Source organism: Canis lupus, chromosome 26 (genome assembly GCF_011100685.1).
Source record: "Canis lupus familiaris isolate Mischka breed German Shepherd chromosome 26, alternate assembly UU_Cfam_GSD_1.0, whole genome shotgun sequence".
NCBI classification, from domain to species: Eukaryota; Metazoa; Chordata; class Mammalia; order Carnivora; family Canidae; genus Canis; species Canis lupus.
Window position 1 is genome coordinate 7673393 of NC_049247.1, and position 24163 is coordinate 7697555.

A 24163-nucleotide genomic window follows, 5' to 3' on the forward strand; every position below is an offset into this window, starting at 1 on the left:
ACATCTTTAAGGTAGGACCTTTTTCAATTTCTTCCAGTGAGAGCAATAGGATATTTGAATTTGTTTCCCAATTGCAAACCTTTAGCAGTGTCAGGTCCGTAAGATTTTATGAAAAGTTGTAGAAGCAAAACTTAAAAGCAAAACAAATCTTAAAAGGTCTAGTCTGACTATACCTTGGCCCAGTACACAGAATCCACCTAATAGGCTTAGGGTTTAAGAGCCACCGGTCTGAGTGGACCACACCACGCCTAGCTCCTTGTACCACCTGAGCCTCGCCAGACCACACTCCCTTTGAGCAGGGTGTGCCCCATCAGAAAGAAAGGAGGAGAGGGAGAGGAGAGCAAGAGAGACGGCGTATCTGTAAGAAAAGTCAGTATATTTATGGTTTGCTTTATAAAAGTTACTATAATACAATGGTACATAGTATTGAATTCACAAAAATATGAACAAATATTTACAGCAAGACACACCCACAACGGAAACACTTCTCTTCAAAACAAGTTACATACGGATGACAGAGTCTATATGCACAAACATCCCTAAAATTTATGGGTTTTCTTCTTCGCAGGAGGAGGCAGGGTGGGAGGGACAAGAGGGAAAAAAAAAGCAGAAACCCCCAAGTTTTCAAAAGCAAAGATTTGTTCAATGAAAACGAAGGCATTGAAAGAAAAATGAGCCATGTTTCTGGATATGGCAAACCATTTTGAGAGTGGGGTGGGGGTTCCTGGGGACAGGGAGGATGCAGCCCCTCACCGGTCAGGCAAGGTGAGGCCAGGGGGCGGGGGGAGGCAGGCCCCCCAACCCTGGTTTCCTCACACCCCCCTCCACCTCTTCTCCAGGGAGAGGGGTGAGAATGAAGGCAGCCCCTTGGGGGCCGCACAAGTGACTTTAAATCAACCATCTCTACAAACTACACATTTCCTCATGTGAAAAATAAATATTTCCTCAGTTGCACAATTAGGCAGAAAACCGCAAACGGAAGAGAAGGTCGCCGCTATGCCCCGTCCCTCCTCTGTGTCTTAATGCCACCAATTTCATCGACCTTGAAACCCTGAAACCGGCGGGCATAATCTCAAACAGGGAGGGCGTGGGGTAAAGAAATTAAAAAAAAAAAAACAAAAAAAAAAAAACACCAAAAAAACCCACAACAAAACCAACGACAAAAAAAAAATAATAATTCTTTGTACAGAATTTACATGATAACAAGCTTGACACAAGCTGAAGATACCAGAGGCTCCAGGCCTGCATCCGCAGGGTGGGGGTGGCCCCGTTGGGAGCTCTCCCGTCTGGGTGAGGAGGACTCCTGGTCACAACAGTCACTTTCCAGAAATTATTTACATGCCTGCTCTGCTGTCTGGGGTGCGAGGGACTTGCCTTGTGTGTGTGTGTGTGTGTGTGTGTGTGTGTGTGTGTGAGAGAGAGAGAGATTTTTGGAAATACAAAGAAATGAGCAAAAAAATCTTCCCAAATGTTTCTACAAGAAACAATGTTCCCGAGAAAAAGTCCTTTATGGCAGCCTATATACAGAAGTTGGTTCTGAACTTCAAAAACCTATTTCTTCCCTTCGTTTTGATTTTATGCACGCACAGGAAAAAAAAAATCCATAGAAATAAACCCTGAAGAGGATGATGGGAAGGGAGTATAAAAGGTTAAGGAAAAAAACAAAACCTGTCAGACTTAGATCTGAGTTTTAAAATCTTTTCCAAGATTTTCCTTTCTCTGGGAGAATAATCTTCTCACTCCAAAAATAAATATGCTCTTGCCTTCTTGGGATGAGGGGGCTGCTGGCGGGTTAAGTTGGGGTGTGGGCTAAGGGCAAGCAGGTGAAGCTTATAAACGAAAAAATGCCACATGCGTATGGTCAGAGACCCGTAGTGGCAGGACTGGAGGACCTGTCTGCCCTGGGAGGCCCCCCCGCCCGGGTGAAGGTGAGGGCAGGAGAGAGTAGACAGGACCTTTCCCAGTACCCCCACGCCCACACTGGGGCCTCCAGGAGGCTCCCTCATTGCTGGCATTTGAATGAGAAAGTAAACATTGAACCCAAGATTTTTTGGGGGGATGGCAGGGCATGGGGTGGCAGGGAGAGCCCAGGGGGTAGTTCCTGCCAGGGATGCGCTTGGCTCCACCAGGGTCTGCTCAGGGAAATAGCGCCCTCAGGCTGCTGGGAAAGGAATGGAAGGGGGGGGTCTTCTCCTCACTGAGTCCTCACCAGCAGAGAGGGGGCCTTGCGTAGTGTTCTGAGGTCAGAGCCCAGTGGCCGACCCCCTTCTCTCTGCAGCACCTGGCCCAGCGCCCTGGCCCGGGGGTTCCGGAACGTGGGCCGACACACCATCACACCAAGGCTTTTGCGGCCTCCCCTGAGGGTCCCTGCTCTCTGGTTCTGCTTTCACATTTCAACGGTTAAAATGTCTTTTCTTAGGACAAGGAAGAGAGCAAAGAGAAGACAAAACAACATAGCAGCATTCATAGGAAGAGGCTGGGGAGGGAAGGAGAGGAAGATGGGGAAAGAGAAAGACAAGAGACAAAGAGATGGAGAGTAAGAGACATGGACAGAGAGAAGTTTACGCTGGAGTTCAACAAAAATCCTGAAGGGAGCATTTTAAAAAACCAAAGGGCTGTGGGCTGAGAGACGGAGAAGCCCTTTCCCGCTGAGGGGCCGGAGCTGCGCTGGGTCCTGGGGGTAGTGTTGGGGGCGCCAGGCCCTGACGTTGCCGCTGGGTAGGGGGCAGCACCTGAAATGGGGGTGGGAAGTGGGGCTGGGCCCCGGGCAGCCTTTTGCGGGGCGCCAGTGCAGGACCTAGTTGAGGGTCCCCCGGCAGTTCTCAGAGCCGCACAGGCAGGGGATCTTGACGTCCTCGATAGGGAACTTGTAGTCATAGGTGATCTCCTCATTGACGTTGATGTGCTGCTTCGAGTAGATGACGATCTTCTTCTGCGACTCCACTGTGATCACCTTGGCATAGCAGTTGGGCTGTGGGCGAGGCAGGAGGGGAGGGTGAGCCAATGACTCACCTGACAACCCACCCGGGCCCTTGGCCACAGGGCCCCTGAACCTGACTGGGCTCCACTGGAGGCCTGACTAATCTGCAGCATGACCTCCCACCCTCCCATGCCTCTGGCTACCCATGCTAGCCTCGACTGCTCCATCTGGGTGACAGGGACCCCTTCCTCGCGTCTGATACTAAATCAGAAAGATGATGACAATAATGATAATAAATTATTCCACAGGGCTTCAACTTCCATTTATACTACAGGTGACTCCCACAGTTAGTTTGTGGCCCAGACCTCACTTCTGAGCTCTAGAGAAGAGGTTAGCCAACTCCAGCCGCTAGCTGCTTGTTTCAGCAAGCAGAGTTTTATTGGCACACAGCCATACCCATTCATTTACATACTATCTACAGCTGCTTTTGTTACAATGGCAGAGTAGTTGCTAAGAGATCCTCTGGGCCACAAAGCCAAAAGTATTGACTATCGGGCTCTTTAAAGGAAAGGTTTGCCAGACCCTGCTCCAGACCCAGAAATCCAAGTACCTGCTTGATGTCTGCCTTTGGCAGCTCCAGAGGCATTTTTGACTCTGTAAACTCAAACCTAAACTCAAGGGAGTGGCTCCACCATCCACCCAGGTGCCCAGGCCTCAACCTCCCGCACCTCCCTCTCCCAGGGCTGGATCTGGCCCCACTGCCATACCCAGTGGGTTCCACCTCCAAAGGACCTAAGGCTTCTGTCTACTGCTCTCCCACTCCACAGCCAGTCAGGCCCCTATCATCATTCGGTGGGCCTTAGCCACATCCACTACCTCTTGGTGCACTGAGAAAACCTACTCCTGACTCAGTGGCCAGGGAAATCTTTCCAAAGGAACAGCAGATCCTGTCGTCCCATGACTCAAAACCTTCTAGTAGCCTGCTTGGCTTTTAGAGAAACTTCTCAGATCTGCCTGCAAGGCTGAGTGATCTGGCCACCCTAACCCTGCCAACCTCATCCTCTTACCTGCCCCCTTTCCCCCTATACTCCATCTTTACTGCCCATTTAGCTGTTCTCTCCTCCAGGGCCTCACTGAGCAGAATGTTTGCTCCACTCACTGCCACCTGGGGGATTCTGTCCTAACCCTCAGATCCCATTGGAGAGGCAAGACAAAGTCCCCACTGGCCCAAGTGATGATGCAGCCATGGTTGTGAGAGCTAGCTGTGTCATCACTCAGAGGGCCTGCACTCAGGAACACATCCGGTTCTCCCAACAACCTACAGGGAGAGACCGTTACCATCCATGTTTTACAGATCAGGAAACTGAGCTGCTGAGACACGATGTAACTAGCCTATGGACACTAGCCACATAGCGATGTCACGACTCAAAACAAGAGTTTGGCATCTTTGCTCTGGAACTAGCTGCCTGCCCACTGTCTGAGGCTCCCCGTGGTTGTCTTCAGCATGAGAATCGTCCTCATTATCAACACTCCCTGGCCCCTGGAGCAGCGCCGTCCACCACCATCACTAACTAGCCACGTGTGACTATTTATGTTTAAATTAAACTAAATTAAAAGCCGCATTTCAAGTGCTCACCCCCACATGCAGCTAATATCGAGTCAGTGGACGGCACAGATGCAGAGCATTTCTACCACTGCCCAAAGTTCTATTGGCCAGCATTGCCCTAGAACGAACGCTCTGAGGGTTGAGCCCAGCACAGAGGAGGAACTCTGTAACAGTGAGCTGAGCGGACTACTTCTTGAGCACTTTATCTCACTGTGCCCATTTTTCAGAACAGAAAACACCCTACCCGCCCCCATCACCCTTGGGCAACCAGAACTTGGGAGGGAGGCCACACTGATTCTGTGCCAGAAGCTTCTGGGTCCTTCAGGCACAGGCAGGAGTGGCAGTGGACCCCTGACAGGCACTCACATTGCAGCTGTGGTTAATGAAGCGTGCAAAGTTGCCGCACTTGGTGGCATCGATGATGGTGTCATGGTCCACCCGGAACATGTAGCTGCTGCCAATGCCCTCGTCCTCATAACGCTTCTCTCGCATGTCCGCGATCACCTGGCCAGGAAAAGGCCTCAGTCTGGGCTGGCCCCCCTTCTCCCACCCCTGCGCCCTGCTGGCCAGGCAGTGCCTACCTGGCGGATGTTCTGACCCACGTATTCAATGACCATCTCGTCAGCTGCAATGGGCTCCATGGCGAACAGGCCCCAGTCGTGAATGTGGCTCTTGCAGAATTTGAGCTTCTTCTTCCGGAACTATGGGAAGGAAGGAGTTCAGAGTTGAGAGCCCTGGTCTCTATCTCTGTCCTGCTGCCCCCCACCCCTGCTACCCTGGGCAGGGTCCAGCCTTACCTTGAGCTGGTTGAACTTGAGCAGGTCACTGTCACAGCTGCCAGTGAAAGAGGACAACAGACGGCGCTGCTCGGAACGCCGCTCTGAGCCGGCCCGAGTGGAGGCGTGAGGCTGCGCGGGGATGCTCATGCCCTGCCAAGGACAATGATGGATCAGGAGAGCTGTGGCTGCCTCAGGGGAAGCTGGCCCACTCGCCGTGGTCTGGGGTACCTGTGTCCCTAGCACATCCTTGGCGACCCTGTCTTCCCAACTTCCCAGCTTCCTTGCTCTGGGCTTGTCCACGCCTGTCCCATCCCTACTTGTTAACTCTCTTCTTCACGTGTCCTTCCTTTTTTTTTTTTTTTTTTTTTCGAGAGAGAGGCAAAGGGAGAAGTAGGCTCCATGCAGGAAGCCCGACGTGGGACTTCCCGGAGACCCGGGATCACACCCCAGGCTGCAGGCTGTGCTAAACCGCTGTGCCACCGGGGCTGCCCTCACTTGTCCTTCCTGCCAGACTCTGAATGTTGCCAGACTCTGAATGTCCTCAACATCCTCCAGGCAAACACAACAACACAACTTTCCCTTTACACTTGCTGTCTTTCCTGTCTCAGCTGGAAGATCTGAAGTACCTCCACTTTCAGGAGAGAAGATGGTGAGTGTCTATTCACCCCGACCCCTGTGGCTCTCATCACGGCCCCTTCCTTCCCTGGGCCACCTTTGTCCTCTGCCCTCCTCCCCACACGCCCTCTCCCTGGGTGAGCTCGTCTTTGCTGTGACCTTCCCTTAACATTTCCACCCTGATGACCAGAAGGCCCCCTCCCAGGTTCTCTACTGCACTCAGAAATCCAGCAGCCTAACCCCACTACCTGGGTGTTCCACAAACCGCCAAAGTCCAGCTTCCCACCTCAGTGCTGGGCATCCAGCCAGACCCAGCAAAGCCCCAGCCAATTCCTTTGTCCCCTGCAGCCAATCTGGCCCCCAGTTCTGTCCTTTCGGCTTCCTAATATTCTACTATTTCTAATAGTCTTTCAGGGCAGCCCTGGTGGCCCAGCAGTTTGGAGCCGCCCTCAGTCCAGGGCGTGATCCTAGAGACCCGGGATTGAGTCCCACGTCGGGCTCCCTGCGTGAAGCCTACTTCTCCCTCTGCCTGTGTCTCTGCCTCTCTCTCTCTCTCTTTCTCTGTGTGTGTGTGTCTGTCATGAATAAATAAATAAAATCTTAAAAAGAAATAATAGTCTTTCAAACACACTCACTTTTTTCTCACAGCAAACCCAGTCAAACCTACTTATGTGTCTGGACTGGGAACCGCAGCAACCATGCTAGTCTCCCCTCAGGACTCCTGCAGCCAACTCTCCACAAAGCAGCCAGTGGCAGCTTTGGAAACCATGGGTTGAACCATGTCACCCACACCCATGCAGCTCACTGTCACACACAGAACACAAATCTAACCTCAACGCCACAGCCTTCAGTCCCTGATGACCTGTTCTCTGTCTCTGGCCTCAGCTAGACTTTCCTTCCCTTTCTCATGCCACCCAAGATCCTTCCCATTTCAGGGCCTTTGCACATGCTATTCACTCTGTGCATGATTTCCAGACTTAGCGAGTACCTCTCCTGTTTTAACTTTTTAAGTAGGCTCCACATCCAACATGAGGCTCGAACTCACAATCTCAAGAGTCGCATGCTCTACTAATTGAGCCAGCCAGGCACGCTTCCGTTTTAAGTTTTTATCGAAGCCTTTTTCTACTTTTCTGTGGCCTCTCCCAGTTATCCACGTGGCTCATTTCTTTACTCCATTCAGATCTGGCTGAACTGTCACCTCTGACCCCTCTGACTCGCCAATCCCTGACCTCCTTTCCTGCTTCTCCTACTTGAAATGCCATGTTTATATGTTCACTTGATTATTTCCTACCTCCTGTAAAGGATTTTCTTTCATTCCCTACTGTAGACCCAGAACAGTGCCTAAAATCACCCGCACTCAACAGACATTTGCTGAATCTAAAAAGGAAAGAATGAACTTTCTGGAAACACAACTCCACTATCCTCACATCCCTGATGAAAAACTCAGAGGCTCCCACTTTCCATCCTCGCCTCTCTTTTCCAACCTAAGCAGCCTGGTGAGGGGTAACACCCTCTGTGCCAGCCAAATTCCACAACCCCTCCTATAGCCCGGCACCCCAGCTAGGAAATCCCCCTGCCACTGCAGCCTGGGTGGCTCCGGTGTGTCTAGGCGCCTGATGGCAGTACCTGGGTGTCTGCTGGGGGTTCGTCGGTGCTGGCGCGGCTGCTGTTGAGGTATCTGAGCTTGTCCTTCTTGTCGATGGTATAGAAGCCCTCACTGCGGGCACAGCCCGTCACGTGCTCACGGATGCCATCATCCCGTTTCTTTTTCTTAGCTGAAGAGAGGCTGGTGGGTGGGTGTGGGTTAAGGGCCACATGGACATTCTTAGAGAGCCCCTCCCAGTCCTTCCAGAGACCAGTCCCACTGGGCCCAGCCTCTACCCTAAGGCCTAACTCCAGGGGGTTCTTCCCACCCCTGGAACCTAAGCCACCTCCATGAGGCTGCCCACTGGCCAGCTCTGATGGACAAAACTCTGCCAGGGGTACCTAGCTGCATGGCCCTGGCTGTTTCTTAGCCATTTCCTGCCTCAGTTTCCCCATCAGTAAACTGGGGTGATAACAATGCCTCTCTGCATGATTATGTGCTTACAGACTTCCTGCAACAGAGGAAGTGTTCAGTAAATCAGTTTGACATAATGGGGGTGATGACTGCTCCAACTGGATTGTGCTGCCTGTGGTTATTACCAACTATCAGGGCAACATCATGGTTAAGAGCCCAGATTCTGAGGGCAGACTGGCCTGGGTTCAAATCTTAGCTCTGGTACTTCATAGCTGTAGGACTTCAGGCAGGTAGCTTAACTTCCCCGAGTCTCAGTTTCCATATAAGATATGAATAACGGCCCCCTACCTCACTGAGCTGTTGGGAAATTAAATGAGGTGATGAGGGGGGCTAGGAAGAGTGGGCCCTGTCAGCCTCTGCTGCCAGGATGTTGTACAATCAGCCCTGAGACCTCCTAACTCTGGGGCTGAGATGAGCCTGACACAGAAGGTGTGTCTAGAAGTGCCAATGAGGACTCCATATGGAGTCTGGTGTGGTGCCAGCACAGATGCTGCTTGGTAGGAGATGGGCATTTGTGCTAGTGCCTCCACGGATGTCCTGGGAGATCGGGCCCAGAGAGGGGGATGAGGACCCCGCCCTGTCGGCTAGGATATAGGGATGGTAGACCCAGAGGGTGTCATTGAGCCAGTCCATGCCGTTGTCCTGCTGCAGCAGCCGCTCGTAGGTGACACACAGGAAGCGGATGTCCTCCTCGTCGATGCCACCATTCCAGATGTCATACAGAATGGTCATCTCCTCAAACTCGGACCGGGGCCGGAAGAGGGGTTGTGGTGGCGAGAGTTCAGGTGAGGCTGGGGCCACCAGGTCCTCGTGGCGCTTCTTAGGCGGCCGGCGCCAGGGCCCCCGAACCTTGGCCAGGTCCATGAACTCCTCAGTGACATCATCACGCCCGCGAGGGCCTGGAGGGATGGCCTCGGAGGGCCACTGGTTCTCTAGCTCCTTAAAGGGCAGCTTGGTGGGCTCAACAGGGGGTGGAGGTGGGGGTGGAGGAGGCTGGGGGGGCAGAGGTGGTGGGGGTGCTGGGATCCCCGCGTTCCGGAAGTCCAGGGTTACGGCCCGGGGGTCATGGGTACTGGGAAAGACAGGGGTCTGTGGCTGACCTGGCAGGAGGAGGAGGTCCCTGCCAAGGGCAGCCCCCGCCGGTGGCCGGACCAAGGGCCCATCCAAGGAGAGCACAGCCGGCGGGGACCGCCGGGGCCTGCCCGGCTTCCTCTTGATGGGGGGTGGGCAGGGGGTCAGCGGTGCTGGCAGCAGAGGTGGCAGCTGGGCAGGGGCCCGTGTCTGGGCCCGCAGGACAGGTACGGGCAAGGCCAGGGGCAGGGGCAGGGGCAAAGGCAGGGGGAGAGGCAGGCCTGTCTCCAGGAGCACCGGGGAGGCCAGGGGGCCAGACCGCTCATCACGTCGGCCAGCTGGGAGGGGACAGACAGGCAGGAGCAGGGGCCCACCAGGCTCAGGGAAGGTGGGTGTGAAGCTGAAGTCCCGACCAGGTGTCCTCGGGAGACCCCCGCTACTCAAGCTGGGGGACTGCGATGGGTAGGAGAAGGGGCTGCCAGGCACCTGTGGGGAACTCAGGGACAGACCGCTGCTGCCCCCTGACAGTGGGGGCTCCCCACTCGGTGTGGCTGGCACCATCTCTGTGCTCTGTGATTTGGCCAGGCTGCCACAGAGGCCGGGAGTACGCGGGGGCTGCTCCTCCGGAGGGGGCTCCAGAGGGGCAGGTGGATGTGCAGGGTCTGGGGTATCGGGCTCTGGTGGTGGGCTCGGCGGCCGGGGTGGTCGAGGGGGTGGTAGTGGCGGCTGCAGGGGTAAGGAGAGCAGCGGAGGGGGCTCCACTTCCAGGTCATCCTCTGCAAAGAGTTAGGCAAAAACCCGACCGTTACTATTCCATTCAAACAACTCTTGGTGCCTTATTTATGCTGTCCTACTATGTGCTTAATACCTGACCTCATAGTCCTCTGAGCCTCCTGGAGTTGAATACGGGGACTGTCCCCCTATAGCTATACTACTAGTATAGTAGTAGCTATACTACTCAAGGCTTCTCTGTGCCCAGCCCAGGGTCAGGCACACAGTAGATGCTTGAAAATGAAGGTGGAATAAATGAAAGACATAGGAGACATGGTTGCTAGCTAGCATTTGGCATTATGTCCTTAGAATGGTGATGTCCTGTGGATCAAGAAAATGAGCTCTGCTACTGAATAAAATAAATAAAATAAAATAATAAAATAAAATAAAATAAAATGTAAAAATTCAACAAGTCCCTTTTCTGCAGGACTTATCAGAGCCCTTCTCCTAGCATTTATCTTCACCGTCATATAATACATTTTTTTAACTTATCTGCTGTCATTTATCACCCAGCCCCAGAATGTAAGCTCCATGAAGGCAGCTATTTTTGTCTGTTTGGCCCACTGTTGTATTGTCAGTGCCTACAACAATATTCAAGACTGTGGTTCTGTAGACAAATAATACAGAATTAAACAAAATACAACAGGTTTTTTTGCTAAACAACTTATCAGAGGTACAAACTAACCACACATGGTTAAGTTTAAATTAATTAAACTTAAATAATGTTACAAATTTAGTTCCACAGTGGCACTTGCCACATTTCAAGTGCTCTTAGCAACACTGTGTCTAATAGCTATGGTATTGGCCAGGGCAGACAGAGGGCATCTTTATCGTTGCACAAAGTCCCACTGGATGGTATGTTAGAGCTTTTAATACACTTTGTGCAGTGCCACAGAAGTGGTGGTGCCCACAGCCCCTCTTACTTGGTCCAGCATCCCGGAGCCTCCCTCACCTGCCTGTCACTACAATGACCATGCACACCTGCTCTCCCATCCCCCCACTTTTCTGGGAGCATCCCATTGGGACTAATGGGCCAAGGACCAAACCATGAGGGGAATACTGGCACTGAGTACCTGTGACAGCAGTGGTTCCCTTAAGGGACTAGCACCTTCTGGCTAATGTGCCAGGCTCCATGCTGGCACACTGTGTCACCTCACTTTGTCCTCCCACAGGACCCCATTGGGGAGACACTAGCCATTGATCCCACATTACAGATGAGGAAGCTGGAGCTCAGGAAGGTTCGGAGATTAACCCAAAGGAGCCTGGGCAGGACATCCTTCCTCCATCCCCACCGCCCCACTGGGGGCTGCAGGTATTACCTGGGGTGCACTCTGGGGAAGGCGGGGGTCGGGCCTCCACCTCTCCAGCAGGGGGTTCTGGAGACAGCAACTTGGCCCCTTCCTCCTTCAGGCCTGGCTCCTCGGGGGGCTCCTTGCAGCTAGCCAGCTCCTCAACACACACAGGCAAGGAGGGCTCTTCCGGCACGGGGGTCCTCTCCTCGGGAGCTTCATCCTCAGCCTCGATGTCCACTTCCTCTTCCATGACCGAGGACTCCGTTACAGGTGCCCCCGTGGCCACATTCTCCTCAAAGTCCTCGTCAGGAACCACAGGAGCCATACTTTCATCTGCTGCTGCCTCTTCCTCTTCCTCTTCCTCCTCCTCTTTCCTTCGCTCCAGCTCCTCTTCATCCTCTGAGGACGATGAGGAGGATTCGGAGCTTGATTCGAACTCAGAAGACTCAGAACTCTCGCTGGAGGACCCAGCTCCAGCCTTGGAGGTGGGGATGCTTACAGTCTCCTCTGGGCAGGGGACACAGGCAAGAGCCCTTCAGTATCTGCTGTGCTCTGACTAGACTCTTCACCAAAAGTCTCAAACTAAGGCCCCTGCACTGAATGGGGCCCTTAGACATCTGGGGGGGGGGGGGGGGGTGCGTGTATGTGCACACACTCACATGTACTTGTGTGTGTTAACTAATCACCATTTTTAAAACTTGAGGTAAATCCACAGAATGTAAAACTAACCATTTTAAAATGAATAATTTAGTGGCATTTACTACATTCTCAGTGTTCTACAATTACCTCTAGTTTCAAAACACCCTCTGAGCTCAAGAAGAAATCCAATACCTTTAGCGTGATATCACCCCTCTATCCTCCCACCTTCAGACCCAAGCAACCACAGGTTTACTTTCCATCTCTATGGATCGACCAACTCTAGATGTGTTAATATAAACAGAATTGTATGGTATGTCACATGTGTGTGTTTAATGACTTCACATTTTTGCTGGAAAGCTCCTCAGGCTCTGCTCTGCAGAGGGACCCCGGGCCAGACCAGGTGCCACCACCTGTGCCACTCACCTCCATCTGAGTCCACTTCTTCCTTCTCACTCGCCTCCGACAGGGCTACATCCTCATCGTCATTCTCAGACTCATCCTGGTCCTCACTATCTTCATCGTCATCGTCATCGTCATCCTGGGGGAGAAGGATGGGAGGCCAGGATGAGCCAAAGGGGCCCCCTCACCTGGCCCATCACCCCAGGCCTCCCCAACCCGAATGTACCTTATCTGACGTAGATGAGGTTGAGGAGGAGGAGACCTGGCTTCTGGGGCCTTCCTCCTCCTCCTCTTCCTCCTCCTCTTCCTCTTCCTCCTCCCCCTCCTCTTCCTCCTCAGTGCTTTCCCGCTCCTCCTTGTCGGAGGCAGAGGACGAGGGTGAGGTCGTGGAGGAACCCGAGGACGAGGATGCCGATGACGATGAGGACACTGACAGTGACTCCTTCTCGTCCTCCTCCCCACCACTGTCCAGCTCCAGCGGCCGGGCTGGCCTTCGCCGCACGCCCACTCCCTTGGGGTCCCGCTTGGTGAGCTCGCAAGGGGCGTCCGCCATGTCCCGGTCCCGTTCACGCTCTGACTCTGCAGGAGAGAAGGGTGTCCGAGCCAGGTGGAGGAAACGCCGGAGGAGACTCCCCCATACCGGGGGCGGGGGTGGGGGAGGGCACCTACCTTCATCTTCCTCATCCACAGAGGTTGAGGGCCGCAGGCGCTTCTGGTCACCAGCAGAGGCTGTGTCTGGTGGCTCTTTCCTTTTGACCTTGAAGGAGGGCAGGCGGATGGCCCCACGTAGCCCTATGCCCAGGCCAAGGCCTTCATAGCCCAGGCCCTCACCCTTGCCCCACGACTCCAGCAGGCACGAGGCGATGCGGTCCTTGGGCTTTGGCCTGTCCTCATCCTTGTGCTCGCCTGACTTCACCGGGGTCAGTGAGGCCTGCAGTGCCAGAGAGGAGGAGACTGTCACCCTGGTTATGGTGCTGCCAGTGACTCCTGTCGGGTGGCCCTTTCTGAGAGGCCTACCCTCCCCCAAAAGTGACAGCCACATAGTAACTGATACTTCCTTCCCATAAAACTGGCTGCACTTGGTGCCCACTGCTCCAGACATTCCCTGCACCCCTCTCTGCCTCACTGAACCTCAACATCCTCACTCACACACAAGCTAAATGCAGAAACTATGCATCCATGTCATCACAAAATAACACCCATGCTGTCCTATTGGAGCAGTGACTCTGATAACATGTCTCGGGAGGAAAGAGAGTGCTTGCTGCCCACCTGGGGAACCCCATGCACCCACGGCCTACCTTGGCCATCCGCTCTTTCTTGTCCCACCACTCGTCGAAGGCCCGGAAGGCCACTACCTCCACCATCTTGCGGTTCAGGTCACGCTTCATGATGGCTTTGAGCTCTTTGAGCACCACCAGCAAGACGCCATCTACAGTGGCCTTGTGTGGGTCCTCCTGGCGTGGCACATAGCCTGGTGGCGGCACCGATGGGTCAAACTTGGGGAGGGGTGGCCAGGGCTGCCCGCGGCCTGGTCCGCTGTTGCTCAGGGAGAACGGGCCCCGGTAGGGCGGCAGGTTGACAAACTGCAGCCCAGCTGAGGCTGCCGCTGCCGCAGCTGCCACAAAGGGTGGGTAGGGGCAAGCGCCCTGGCCAGTCATCAGACGGCTCAGCATCTGCGTTTGCATCTGGAAGGACATGGGCATGCCGCCCCACTGGCCACCCAGCACGTGGCTCATGTCCACCTGCATCACGGGAAACAGCCCTGGGGGGAAGGGTGGCAGCGGTGGCAGGATGGGTGGGGGTGGGACACCAGGCGGGGGCGCTGGGAGTGGAGGGGGGGGCACTGTCACAGCCGGGTGGGCTGGGGGTGGTGGGGGTGGGGGTGGTGGCAGAGGTGGGGGCATGGGGAAGCCTGGCTGTGGTGGGGGTGGTGGCGGGGGTGGGGGCAGTGGTGGGAAGCCAGGGGGCGGGGGCAGCGGCAGGGTTGGGGCCAGCACGGAGGGGGCTGCCACAGCCGCCGCCCCTGGGGTCACCACCATGGGTTTGGGGCAGTCGGCGCTGGTGATGGGGGCTGAGGGCATCTCATCATCCGAGATCTCCATGTCCTCGCCTGAGGACTGCTGACCCTGCAGAAAGAGCCAGGAAAGAGTGGTAAGGTGAAGCCTGGGAGGCCAAGCTGGCTTCTAGGGCCCTTCCAAACACCAGAAAGTCAGAGAAGCCTTCCATGAGACTAATGAGCAACATGGTTTCTGAGGCTCAGATCCTGGTCCCCTCCCTTATGGACTATGTGGCCTTGGTGAATCACTTAACCTCACTAAGCCCCCAGTTTCCCCATCTGCATAATGGGCATCACACTATCTGCCTCATGGTTATAAGGATCCATTCATTCACTCAGCAAACATTTGTTTGGCACCTGCTGTGGGCCAGGCACTATTCTAGGTGAACAAGACAGACGGAATTCTTGCTCTCATGCAGCTAACCTTCTAAAGGGAAGAGGCAAAGGATAAGCAGAATGAAGATGTGAAATACATAGCCCACCGTGGAGGAAAAGGAAGCTGGGAGGGAGACAGGGAGGTGACACTACAAACGAACACTTCTATAGTGCTTCCCACATCCAACCATCTTTCTAAGGACTTGATGTATATATTAACTCAGTCCTCAGACTGACTTTACAAGGTAGGTCTGTTATCTCCATTTTTACCAAGGAAACTGGAATGCATAAAGCTTAAGTAACTTGCCCAAGGCCACAGAGCCAGTAAGAGAGGGAACCAGGATTCAAACCAGTCAGTGGCTCCCCAGCCCGCATTCCCAGTCAGCCTGCTGTCCTCACTGCAGCAAAGAGGGCCAGGTGGCGAAGGTGTTGTCTAAGTAACAAGGTTTAGCAGTATTAAGGCAGTATCAATAGGAGGTATATCTTTATTTTCCTTAGTTACTCTTTGTATCTTGTCTTGAGGCTGCACATAGTGTGGGCCAGCAGGGGGTTGAGTGTTGTGGGTATGAGGTGTTTTATTCTTATCTGCACTGTGGCCTTGCAAGGTGGGACTTGACTCTGATCCCTCTGACAAGTGAGGAAACAGCCAAAATCCACTGGCCTAGGAGGCACAGCCCTTCAGAAAGAAGGCTGGGACTCAGCTCAGTATGCCTGCCTGGACATGGTGCTAAGTGGACAGGGGAGGAGCCAAGGATGACCCCAGCTCTGAAATGGGCATGGACCCCTTTATACTGGGACACAAGGCTTTGGGGAGTTGGAGACACAGGCCTGGAATCAGAAGGAGGTATTTTAGTGTACATGGTAGAGATGGAGTGAAAAGGCAGGGCAGGGGTAAGGGAGAGGAGAGTTGGATCACCCCCAGGCTCTAGTGTCAGGGCACAGGTGAGAAGGTGCTCAGGTCCTGCCCTAGAAGAACTTGGCTGAACAGACGAGAGCCTCTGTAGGTTGGAAGAGGCAGGGAGTACATTTGAAGGCTGAGGGGGAGAGGTCTGTAGAGGCTATAAGGTCAGAGGTCAGATCCTCAGGAAAGGGACTGCTCAAATGGAAATGGGAGGGAGCGCTCAAATGGAACTGGGGGGAGTGCTGCGGGGAGGAATACCAAACTTGGAGCTGCAGGAAGCTCCGGATTTTGTTAGACCCCCTCTACATACATGCATGCACCCTCCCTCCCTCTCAGGGTCCGCACGCACGGGCTGGAGAGGCTGCTGGCAGGCTTAACGCGATTCGCACGGACCTACCCGGAGATCAGGCCGGGACAGCGCCCAGCAAGGCGAGCGCAGCACACCGAGGGTTAAGCCGGCACCGCGGCCAGCCAATCACGAGGAGACCCGGATCCGGCGCTCCTCGGCCCTGCCCCTCCCTCCGGCGCCTGGGGGTGGGGGTGAGAACCAGCGGGAACCAGCCCAGCGCCGAGAACTCAGCACCAGCCCGCGCCGCCCTGCCTGGAGCTTCCCTTGCGGCACCTCACTTAAGCCGTAGACAGTGTAAGGCAGGTACCTGCACCGTCCCATTTCACAGACGATGAAACTGAGACTCAAAGAGGGAGAGTACCTTACCCAAGGTCACAGAACCCGTAAGTGACAGAGCTGGGTCTCCAGGCTCAAGGACTGGAGCCCGAACTTTTAATCACCAGCCTCTGTGAAGAAAGCGAATGGCCCTCAGTGGTACGCCCTGCTCTGTCTCCGGGAGTCTTCCTCCCGAGTCGGGGTTTAGGACTGCCTCCCGGTTCCGTCTGGAGGAACCTGGGTGCTGCTCTCCAGGCTGCCAGCAGGGGGCTCCCGAGGGCCAGCGTGGTCTTCCTAGGGCTAAAGTCCTGAGGCATCCCGACCTCACCTCTCTTGGGCCTCAGTCTCCCCCTCCCTACAATGACAAGATGGGAGAGCCCAGTCCCTCCGGTTACTCTGGGCTTCCCAGTCCTAGACGAGCCTGCCAGCATGGTAAACAGCCCCTAACCCCGGGCAGCAGAGAGGGAAGAAAAGATAGCAAGGTTGCTAGCCCCCCACCTCTGCACACCTGTTAACTCCTCCTGCTCCGACCCCTTGGCACCAGAAACCACTTCCCTAGAAACGCCTGGAGGCCCTCTGGAGCCCCAGCCACCTGCAGTCCCCTCCTGGGCAGGCCAAGTTCCTTTCTGTTCCTCCCTGAGGCAGCCAAATCTGCCTAATCAAAGGGCCTGGGAAGGGGGGAACCCTTCTTCCTGCCACCCACGGGGCCAGAGACCTCTGTCGAAGTCCCTGGCTGCTCATCCCCACTGGGCGCACAGGTTCCAATCCAGGCCTTCAGGAGGGCCATGACAGGTGCCTGGACCAGGAGTGGGGAGCAGAGCCAAGGAAGGTGACCTGAGCCTTCCCTCCAAGGGACTGCAGCACACAGTAGCCCTCACCTCAACCCTGAGGCTGGATATTTGGGTAATAAGACCCCAGATGAGGATCTATGAGTGAGGATGGTGAAGAACCGTCAATTTTGCCTGTTTCTGGCTGTGGCCCTCCCCCTGGGCTAACCCTTAACTCCTTCACTCCTGGAGACAGAGGGAGAGGACTAAGGGAAATTTCAATGCCCTCCCTGCCCACCCGCAGCTTCCCATCTCTTTAGAGGGCACCAGATTCTAGGAGCCAGTGCTCCAGAGCTCCCCCTGGCCTAGCCTAAGAAGGCAGTCTCTGGCTAATCCCTCTTCCCAAATAAGCTTGAGCTGCAGGATCAGCCCTGACCACCCTCCAGCCACCCAACAGAGAAGGGAATCCAGAACCATTAACCACAGTCCGTACTATCTCAGCAAACTCCAACCAAAGAAGCCCAAGTCAGAACTGATCCCTAGAAGATGTCTTCCCACACCTAACAGAAGACCCAACAGAACTAGGTCAATGTTTCCCTTCTCTCTATGGCTACTAGGTTGCTCAGAGGCAAACCAGCTGCTCAATCACAGCTCCTGATGCTTTTTTCATTCTCTTTTTATTCTCTGTGTTTGACCTGTTATTTTAGCTGCCCTAACCCTGTTGCTTCTGCATTTTAGCTAATCGTCCTAAGGTGATAATGTTTCAGAGGAAAGAGGGAGACACAGAGACAAAACCAATCCAAGACAGAGGCGGACAGACATGGTGGTACCTCATCCATCTTCTCTGAGGTTGGGGTCCTGTCTCCAGCCAGGTCCAAGGCTACCTCAGTTGTCTGGCCCAGAAGACCAGAAGGGTCCGGGGGGCCTGGTTCCGGAGGGGGCCGGGGCCCTGAGCCCAGGTCAAGCTCATCATCCTCATCTGAGTCAGGCAGTGGCGTGGGGCTGATATCCTCCAGGCCAGTGCTGGAGGGGCGTGAGGATGGTGGTGTGGGGCCTCGAAAGCCTGGCTGGGAGTTGGTGCCAAAGGGGGCCAGTGGGGAAAGCTGGGAGGAGGAGGAGGAGATAGGGCTGCCCTCCATCTGCAGCTCTGTATCCGAGTCCTGCTCCCGAAGGAAGGGCAGCTTGGTGCGCTGTTCCTTCAGCAGCATCTCGATGCGGGAGTCCAAGCTATCATGGGGCTTCTCCAGCCCAGCCGGGGATGATTCCAGCGTAGGCGTGCCTGGACTGTCGCAGGGTTCAGGACTCCAGCCGAAGGTGGGCCGGCCACCCAACTCCATGCTGTTGGCATCGGGAGGTGGTGGCCCAGGTGGTGTGCCCGGCTTCTCCTTGGTCAGGGGTTCGGTGGGTGGCAGGGGTGGTGGCACAGGTGCTCTCCTGAATTCCCCACTGTCGCGGGCCCCAAAGGTGGTCGTGGTGGTGGGCTCCTCGGGCGGTGGGGGGAAAGGGGGCACAGGGGTCTGATATGGAGAGAAGGTCGACTTGAAGGTGACTCCAGAAGTGGGGGTTGCTTGGGCAGGTGGCGGAGTGTGGGCGAATGTGGCCGAGTCCTGTGGTTGGGCCTTGAATGGAGGGCCACTGTTGCCTCCACTGCTGCTCACTGCCCCAAATGAGAGGTCCACGGAGCCCCTGAAGGCTGTGGGGGCCCCTGCCACTGTGGTGACCGCACAGGAGTTATGGACGTAATGATGCTCGTGGCGGCGGTTGTAGGCATCTGTGAACTTGCTTTCGTGACGCCTGGTCTTGAAGGTCACTGTGGGGTCCTGGCTGAAGAGGTAGGAGGGTGTGGGCTGACGGCTGGAGTAGCTGGAGTCCTGCGAGAAGGGGGTGCCCAGGCGCGGCGTGAGTGGCGTGCCCTGTCCGTAGGAGTTGGGTGTGTCTAGGCGGCAGCTAGAGTACGCGGTGTCCTGGGAGAAGGGGGTCCCTCCGCTATTGGGGGTGACAGAGGATGAGCCAGAGCCACAGCCCGCAGACAGGCTACCATCCTTGAGGCGCTTCAGAGCATCTGACAGCTAGGGAGGGAGAAAGAGAGGGGGAGCCGTGTGTGAGGTTCTGCAGTGGAAGGAGGCTCTTCTCCCTTCTCACTCTGGGGATCTTAGAGCCAAGCTGGTCACTCTAGAACTTCAGCACGGTAAAAGAAATGGGGGAGGGGAGATTGAAGAGGAGTTTCTGGATGGTCCTAAGTTTTCTTTAATCTTAGGATAGCTGGTTATCCTCAAGGAACCTTGAGGACTTCTTATAATCCCTAAACAGAGAAAAGAGAAGATCCTGACAGCTTGGTTTGAACTGGGATTTCCTTCCTGTCTCAGATTGTCAGAAATCAGACCTTCCAGCAGGATGAACTATGGTTTGGGTAGTGAAGGGGTGGCCCTGTTCCCTCTGGTCTCCCAATGTTGTAGGAGTTTAATAGCATGACATGGTTAAAAGTGCCTAATGAACAACCTAGCAAGTCAGCAAAGACTCTTCATTCTGGAAGTGCTACTCCTGAGGATAGTTGAATTGTTGCTGGGAAAGAGCTGGATTGAGCATCTCCCCATGTAAGAGTGGTCTAGGTGGAAGGCAGTGGTTGAATAAGGAGTCAGTCTTGCTCTGGAAAGAAGGACCTATACCCTGCTTTCTAGGGGTGGGGGAAGAGCAGTGCACAGGGCATCAGACACAGCAACGTTTCAGCATCAGCACAGAAAGTGAGTCTTAGGCTGTGGGTCTGTGGGAATCCCAGCCTAGGTGAGCCAGGCTTTGTTCCCTGCTAGGCGCTGGTCTGGCACTGGAGGTGGTGGAGTGGAGGTGGGGGGCATATCACAGGTTGTTGATGAGACAGAGAGAGAGAGAGAGAGAGAGAGAGAGAATGTGTGTGTGTTCGTGTCAGGGGATGGGTACTGATGGTGATAAACCCACCTGCAGGGTTTCATTCACGATTGGAGAGACAGCATCCAGCTCACCCACTGGGAGGGTCTGGGGTGTGTATCGGCCCGTGACCAACAGTTCGTAGAACCGCATGCGGGTTTCCCCTGTGGGAAGGACAAGGGAAGGAGAACTGAAGGAGGCTCCAGGATGGAGCAGACCCCCCAGTTTGGCTTCCTTGTGGGCCCCTGTGCCTGAAACCCCAAGCCTGGGAAACCGTGTGACCCTGACTGGGTAACCACCTCCCTGAGAAGTCCTGTCTGTTCAACAAAGCTGCTAAACTGTATGAATCTTTTGACCTTAAGTCTCATAATTTAATCCTCTGTGGGGCTGGGACTGCCCCCAAAACAGAAATGCCACTCCAACACAAAGCCTCTTCCTATCACTTGGGCCACGGCACCAGAGCAAAGAGTTAGGTTTTCTCACTTAATGGCCAGAGCCTATAGCAAGTGGAGAGACCCAGGAACCCAGAGGTGACAGTTTGTTGCTAACTATCTGGGGCTAGGTGACCAGCAGAGTTTGTCCAACACACTCTAGTACCACACTACTGTGAACTCCACCTGTCCCTCCTCTGGCAGGGCTGCCCTGGCTCCCCAGCTCTGCCTAGGACTCAGTTCCACAGAGCCAGTCTGGTAACCCTTCCTCCTCAGCAGAGAGGCCTCTATAGACCAGGGGGCCCCAGATTATTGATATTTATAGAGCCCTCTGAGGCAGCTGCTTACATATGCAAAGGAGACGCATTCCTTGAGCAACACTTTACACTTTACCGGTCTCTTTCTTGAAATACAAAGTTAGTTGGCAGTCTCTGAGGGCCTCCCACTTTTTTTATTTTTTGGTCTTTTCAGAAATGAAATTTTGGTGAAAGCTGGTTACTCCTTAAAATGGGCATGTGATGGGGAGACGATTCCACAATTCAATTCTCAGGGAGACATTGGACTGCAGCCACCCAAGGGATATGCAGATTTGGAAGGGTCTGTACTCCCCAGAGTGAGAAATTAAGAGAGAGAGGGGTACTGTGGCTTAGGCAGGAACCTGGGCTTCTGCTCTGAGGAGACTCAGAACTAGGTACAGGCTTGGCAAGACTTTGTGGGATAACTGTGCCCACCCAGTTCTAGTAAGATCTTAGAGACCCAGTCAATGTACATTCATTAGTTATCAAAAGCCAAAAAGAAGGGTTTGGATTTTCCTGTTTGGGTTTGATGTGCCCTGGTTGCCCCTGAACCCTGTGCTCACAGAACTCCTGGAAGCTGCCCACCTATGCCCTCCCCGGCAGTATCTCCCAGGAGGCCCCAAGAGGCACTGGACCCACCAACAGTGCCTGCCCAGTCACAGGGCAGGCTGCTCCTCAGGGCACCCAGCACCTTCTTCTATATTGGTGGGAACTGCCCTAGAGAGGCCACAGGCGAACTTGAGGGGGATGCCCTATAGTCCTAGTCCTGAAAGCCCCTCCATTCAGCATCCAGGAGAAGCCTCCCAGGAACCTAAGGGAGGAAGAGTGGCTTCTCCAGCAACATGCTCCCAGCAGCCAGCTCAAACTGAGCACATAGCAGGATTCCGGTGCATGGGAGGTGCTGCTGTCTCTTTAAGAGAGAGGAGGGAAGGCAGAGTGTCAACCCTTGAGCACCCAGAGCAGCCCGCCCAGCTTCGGAACATCATCAATGAAACCAAACTCTGGGCCCATATTGGTTCCCACTTCCAGAGGGAAGGGATAGTATTAGGGGGGTGGAGACCCTGGATTCTTGGAGGACTCTCTCTTCAGTTGAAGGACCTACCCTTTACGTATTTAAAGGCATTCTAGTGGCTCTCCCTCAGCCCCTCACAAATAAACAAACCCTGCCTCCTTCCCTAACACAGATGGCAACACTGGGGACTACCTAAACCCAGGCCACCAGGGCTCCGAGAGGGGCCCACAGGGGTGTCAGTGGTGGGGAAGCCTCTGGGTGGTCCCTGGGGGTACATGCAGTAGCCAAGGACAGCACATTTGGTAAATTATAGCTTGTCTCCTAGCAACCGACAACACATTTAGCTCCACGTGACTCTACCCTCAGGAGGGGGCAAAGAAAAAATAGGGTTGGGGGGGCAACACTGAAAGAGGGGCTCTGGGAGGAAAGGGAGCCATAGTGACAGGGCCTGCCTCTGGCCAGGGTAGGCTGTCCTAAGGGGCCCCCACTCACCTTTGGTGTCCAGCTCCACGTGGATGATATTGCCCATGACAGAAGTGCTATGCAGGTGCTGAACTGCCTCCTTGGCTCCCCTGACCGTGGCAAAGACCACCTTGGCAATGCCCAAGTGCTTCTTGGTCTTAGGGTTGTACAAAATCTCCACCTCCTCCACCTCTCCATACTTCTTGCACATGTCCCTCAGGAAGTTTTCTCGGATGTTATCATTTAGCTTGGCAAACGTCACCTGCTTTGGAGGCACCGGGCCCACGTAGAACTCATCGATCTGGCAGGGACGAGGGGGAAGGGAGTTGGGAGAACAGTGAAACGGAAGGGAAACACAACATTCCCCAGTCCCATGCCCGTTGAAAACAATGAAGGGTAAAAAATAATTTGGGGGGGGGTGGAAATGCACGCGGGCGGGCCCGGGAAGCGGAGGATTAAATCGTTTGGAACGTGGAAGTCCTCTGGGTTCGAAAGGAAAGGGGAAAAAGAAACAGTTTCTCTTTCCCCACCCCCCATTCCGGCCTCCTCTCCCTGCTGCCGGGTCAGGGGCGAACCTTTGGTCTAGGAAGTTGTCCCCCTTAAGCCACAAGGCTGAGAAGGGGGGCGGGTCCCGGGGCAGAGCCGCCTGGCCCAAAGGAGCCAGGTGGGGACCCGGAGCCCCCAGCTGGGCCGGCAGGACACTGTATCAGTCCTTGATTACAGTTTCACTGAGTGTTACTCTGTTTACAGCAGCTGAGAGGGGACACCCCTCTGGCTGCCATCTCCCCCTCCCCGCCAAAACTTCCCCTGGCCGTGGATGGCGGGCGGGAACTCCGAATCAGGCTGGGCTCGGTCAGGACTGGCGTTATTTTCGAACTCGGGAGTGGGGAGGGGTGGGGGAGGGCCCGTGGGGTCGGGGGGAGGGGTCCTACCTTGAATTTGGGCACCGACAACTCCAGCTCCTTGTTTTTGGTCCAGATCCCAACGACCCGGGGATCTTCGACAATTTCCACCGGGCGGTTGCTGGACATCTGTGGGGAGGAGTGGGGGGGCGGGGCGGAGTGAGAGGGCCGGTCCCACTCCCCAGGGGCAGGGACAGACCCCCCTCTCCAGGCACTTGTCAAACTCCAGGGCTGGGGCCCCGGCTGACAGTTGGCCGGGTGGTCGGATGGGGGTACCGTGGGCCACTCGGACCGCTTGCCCCCCGCCCCCGGCTCGGCTGGGGGGGGTGGGGGTGGCGGGGAGGCGCGCCGGCTACTCACCGCCAGGCTGAAATGCTGCCCATCGTAGCGGTACAGTTTATGATGTCCCTTTTTCAGAGCCGGGTCAATCATCAACTTGTAACTTCTCCAATGGTGGTTCCTCCTCTCGCCCGAAGGGCCGGGCTGCGGCGGGGGCTGCTGGTGGTGGTGGTGGGGGGGGTGACTGTTCTCCATGCCGTTAACCCAACCTGAAAACGAGCAAGTTGTTGTCGTCTCCGCCGCGACGGCGGCGGCGGCGGCCGCTTCTACACACACGCGAAAGAATCAAATCGTCCAGCCCCCACCCCCTCCCACCTTACCAGCGCGCCCCAAAAGGGGCTGTCTAGCTGGCTCCCCCCAAAATAAGAATAGAGCGAGAGAATAAGCCTTCCGGGAGAATTAGGAGCCCGCCCGCTCGGCCACCGTCTCGGGGCGGCAGCGAGGGGCTCCCGGGGGCCCCCGGTGCGTGCTGGCGGGGCCCGGGGCGCCCGGAGGACGCGGGCTCCGGCCCATGGTGCTCGTCCGGCCGCCCGGCCGCCCGGCGTGGCGCTCGCTCTCTCGCTCGGCCCGGCTCGCGCGCTGGGCTCGCGGCAGGCCTGGCGCCGCCCGCCCGCCCGCCCGCCCGCCGGCTCGGCCCGAGCCGGGGCCGGGGCCGGGGCCGGGGCCGGGGCCGGGGCCGGGGCCGGGGCCGGGGGCTCGGGCCGCCCGGCTGCCGCCCGCGGCCTCTCCCTCCCCGAGCCGCGCTTACATCCCCGCCGGGCGCCGGCCTCCCTGCGCCGCCAGCCAGTACATGGTGTCCCCCGCGGGAGCCGAGGCCGGGGCGGCCGGACGGGGGGCCGGGAGGGGGGGGCGCCGCCGCCGCGGCTGCCGGGCCCGGAGCTGCTGCTGCCGCCGCCGCTGCCGCTG

General features: G+C 55.7%; 1 protein-coding gene across 2 annotated transcripts; it reads right to left on the minus strand.

Moving 5' to 3' along the window:
• Positions 1-357: 357 nt before the first annotated feature.
• SETD1B (SET domain containing 1B, histone lysine methyltransferase) lies at positions 358-24094 on the minus strand. 2 transcript variants are annotated; one of them, XM_038574964.1, is made up of 17 exons: positions 24006-24094; positions 23279-23466; positions 22949-23047; positions 22047-22317; positions 19867-19979; positions 17745-18983; positions 13450-14277; positions 12821-13082; positions 12378-12730; positions 12176-12290; positions 11141-11620; positions 8573-9826; positions 7547-7713; positions 5324-5455; positions 5108-5227; positions 4893-5030; positions 358-2971 (listed from the first exon to the last, which is right to left on the minus strand). In XM_038574964.1, the coding sequence occupies exons 2-17, from the start codon at positions 23450-23452 to the stop codon at positions 2798-2800; spliced, it is 5919 nt and encodes a 1972-aa protein (XP_038430892.1). In that variant the 5' UTR covers positions 23453-23466; positions 24006-24094; the 3' UTR covers positions 358-2797. The 2 variants fall into 2 exon arrangements, with proteins under 2 accessions (XP_038430892.1, XP_038430891.1); XM_038574963.1 differs by lacking the exon at positions 24006-24094 and adding an exon at positions 23578-23714.
• Positions 24095-24163: the final 69 nt, after the last annotated feature.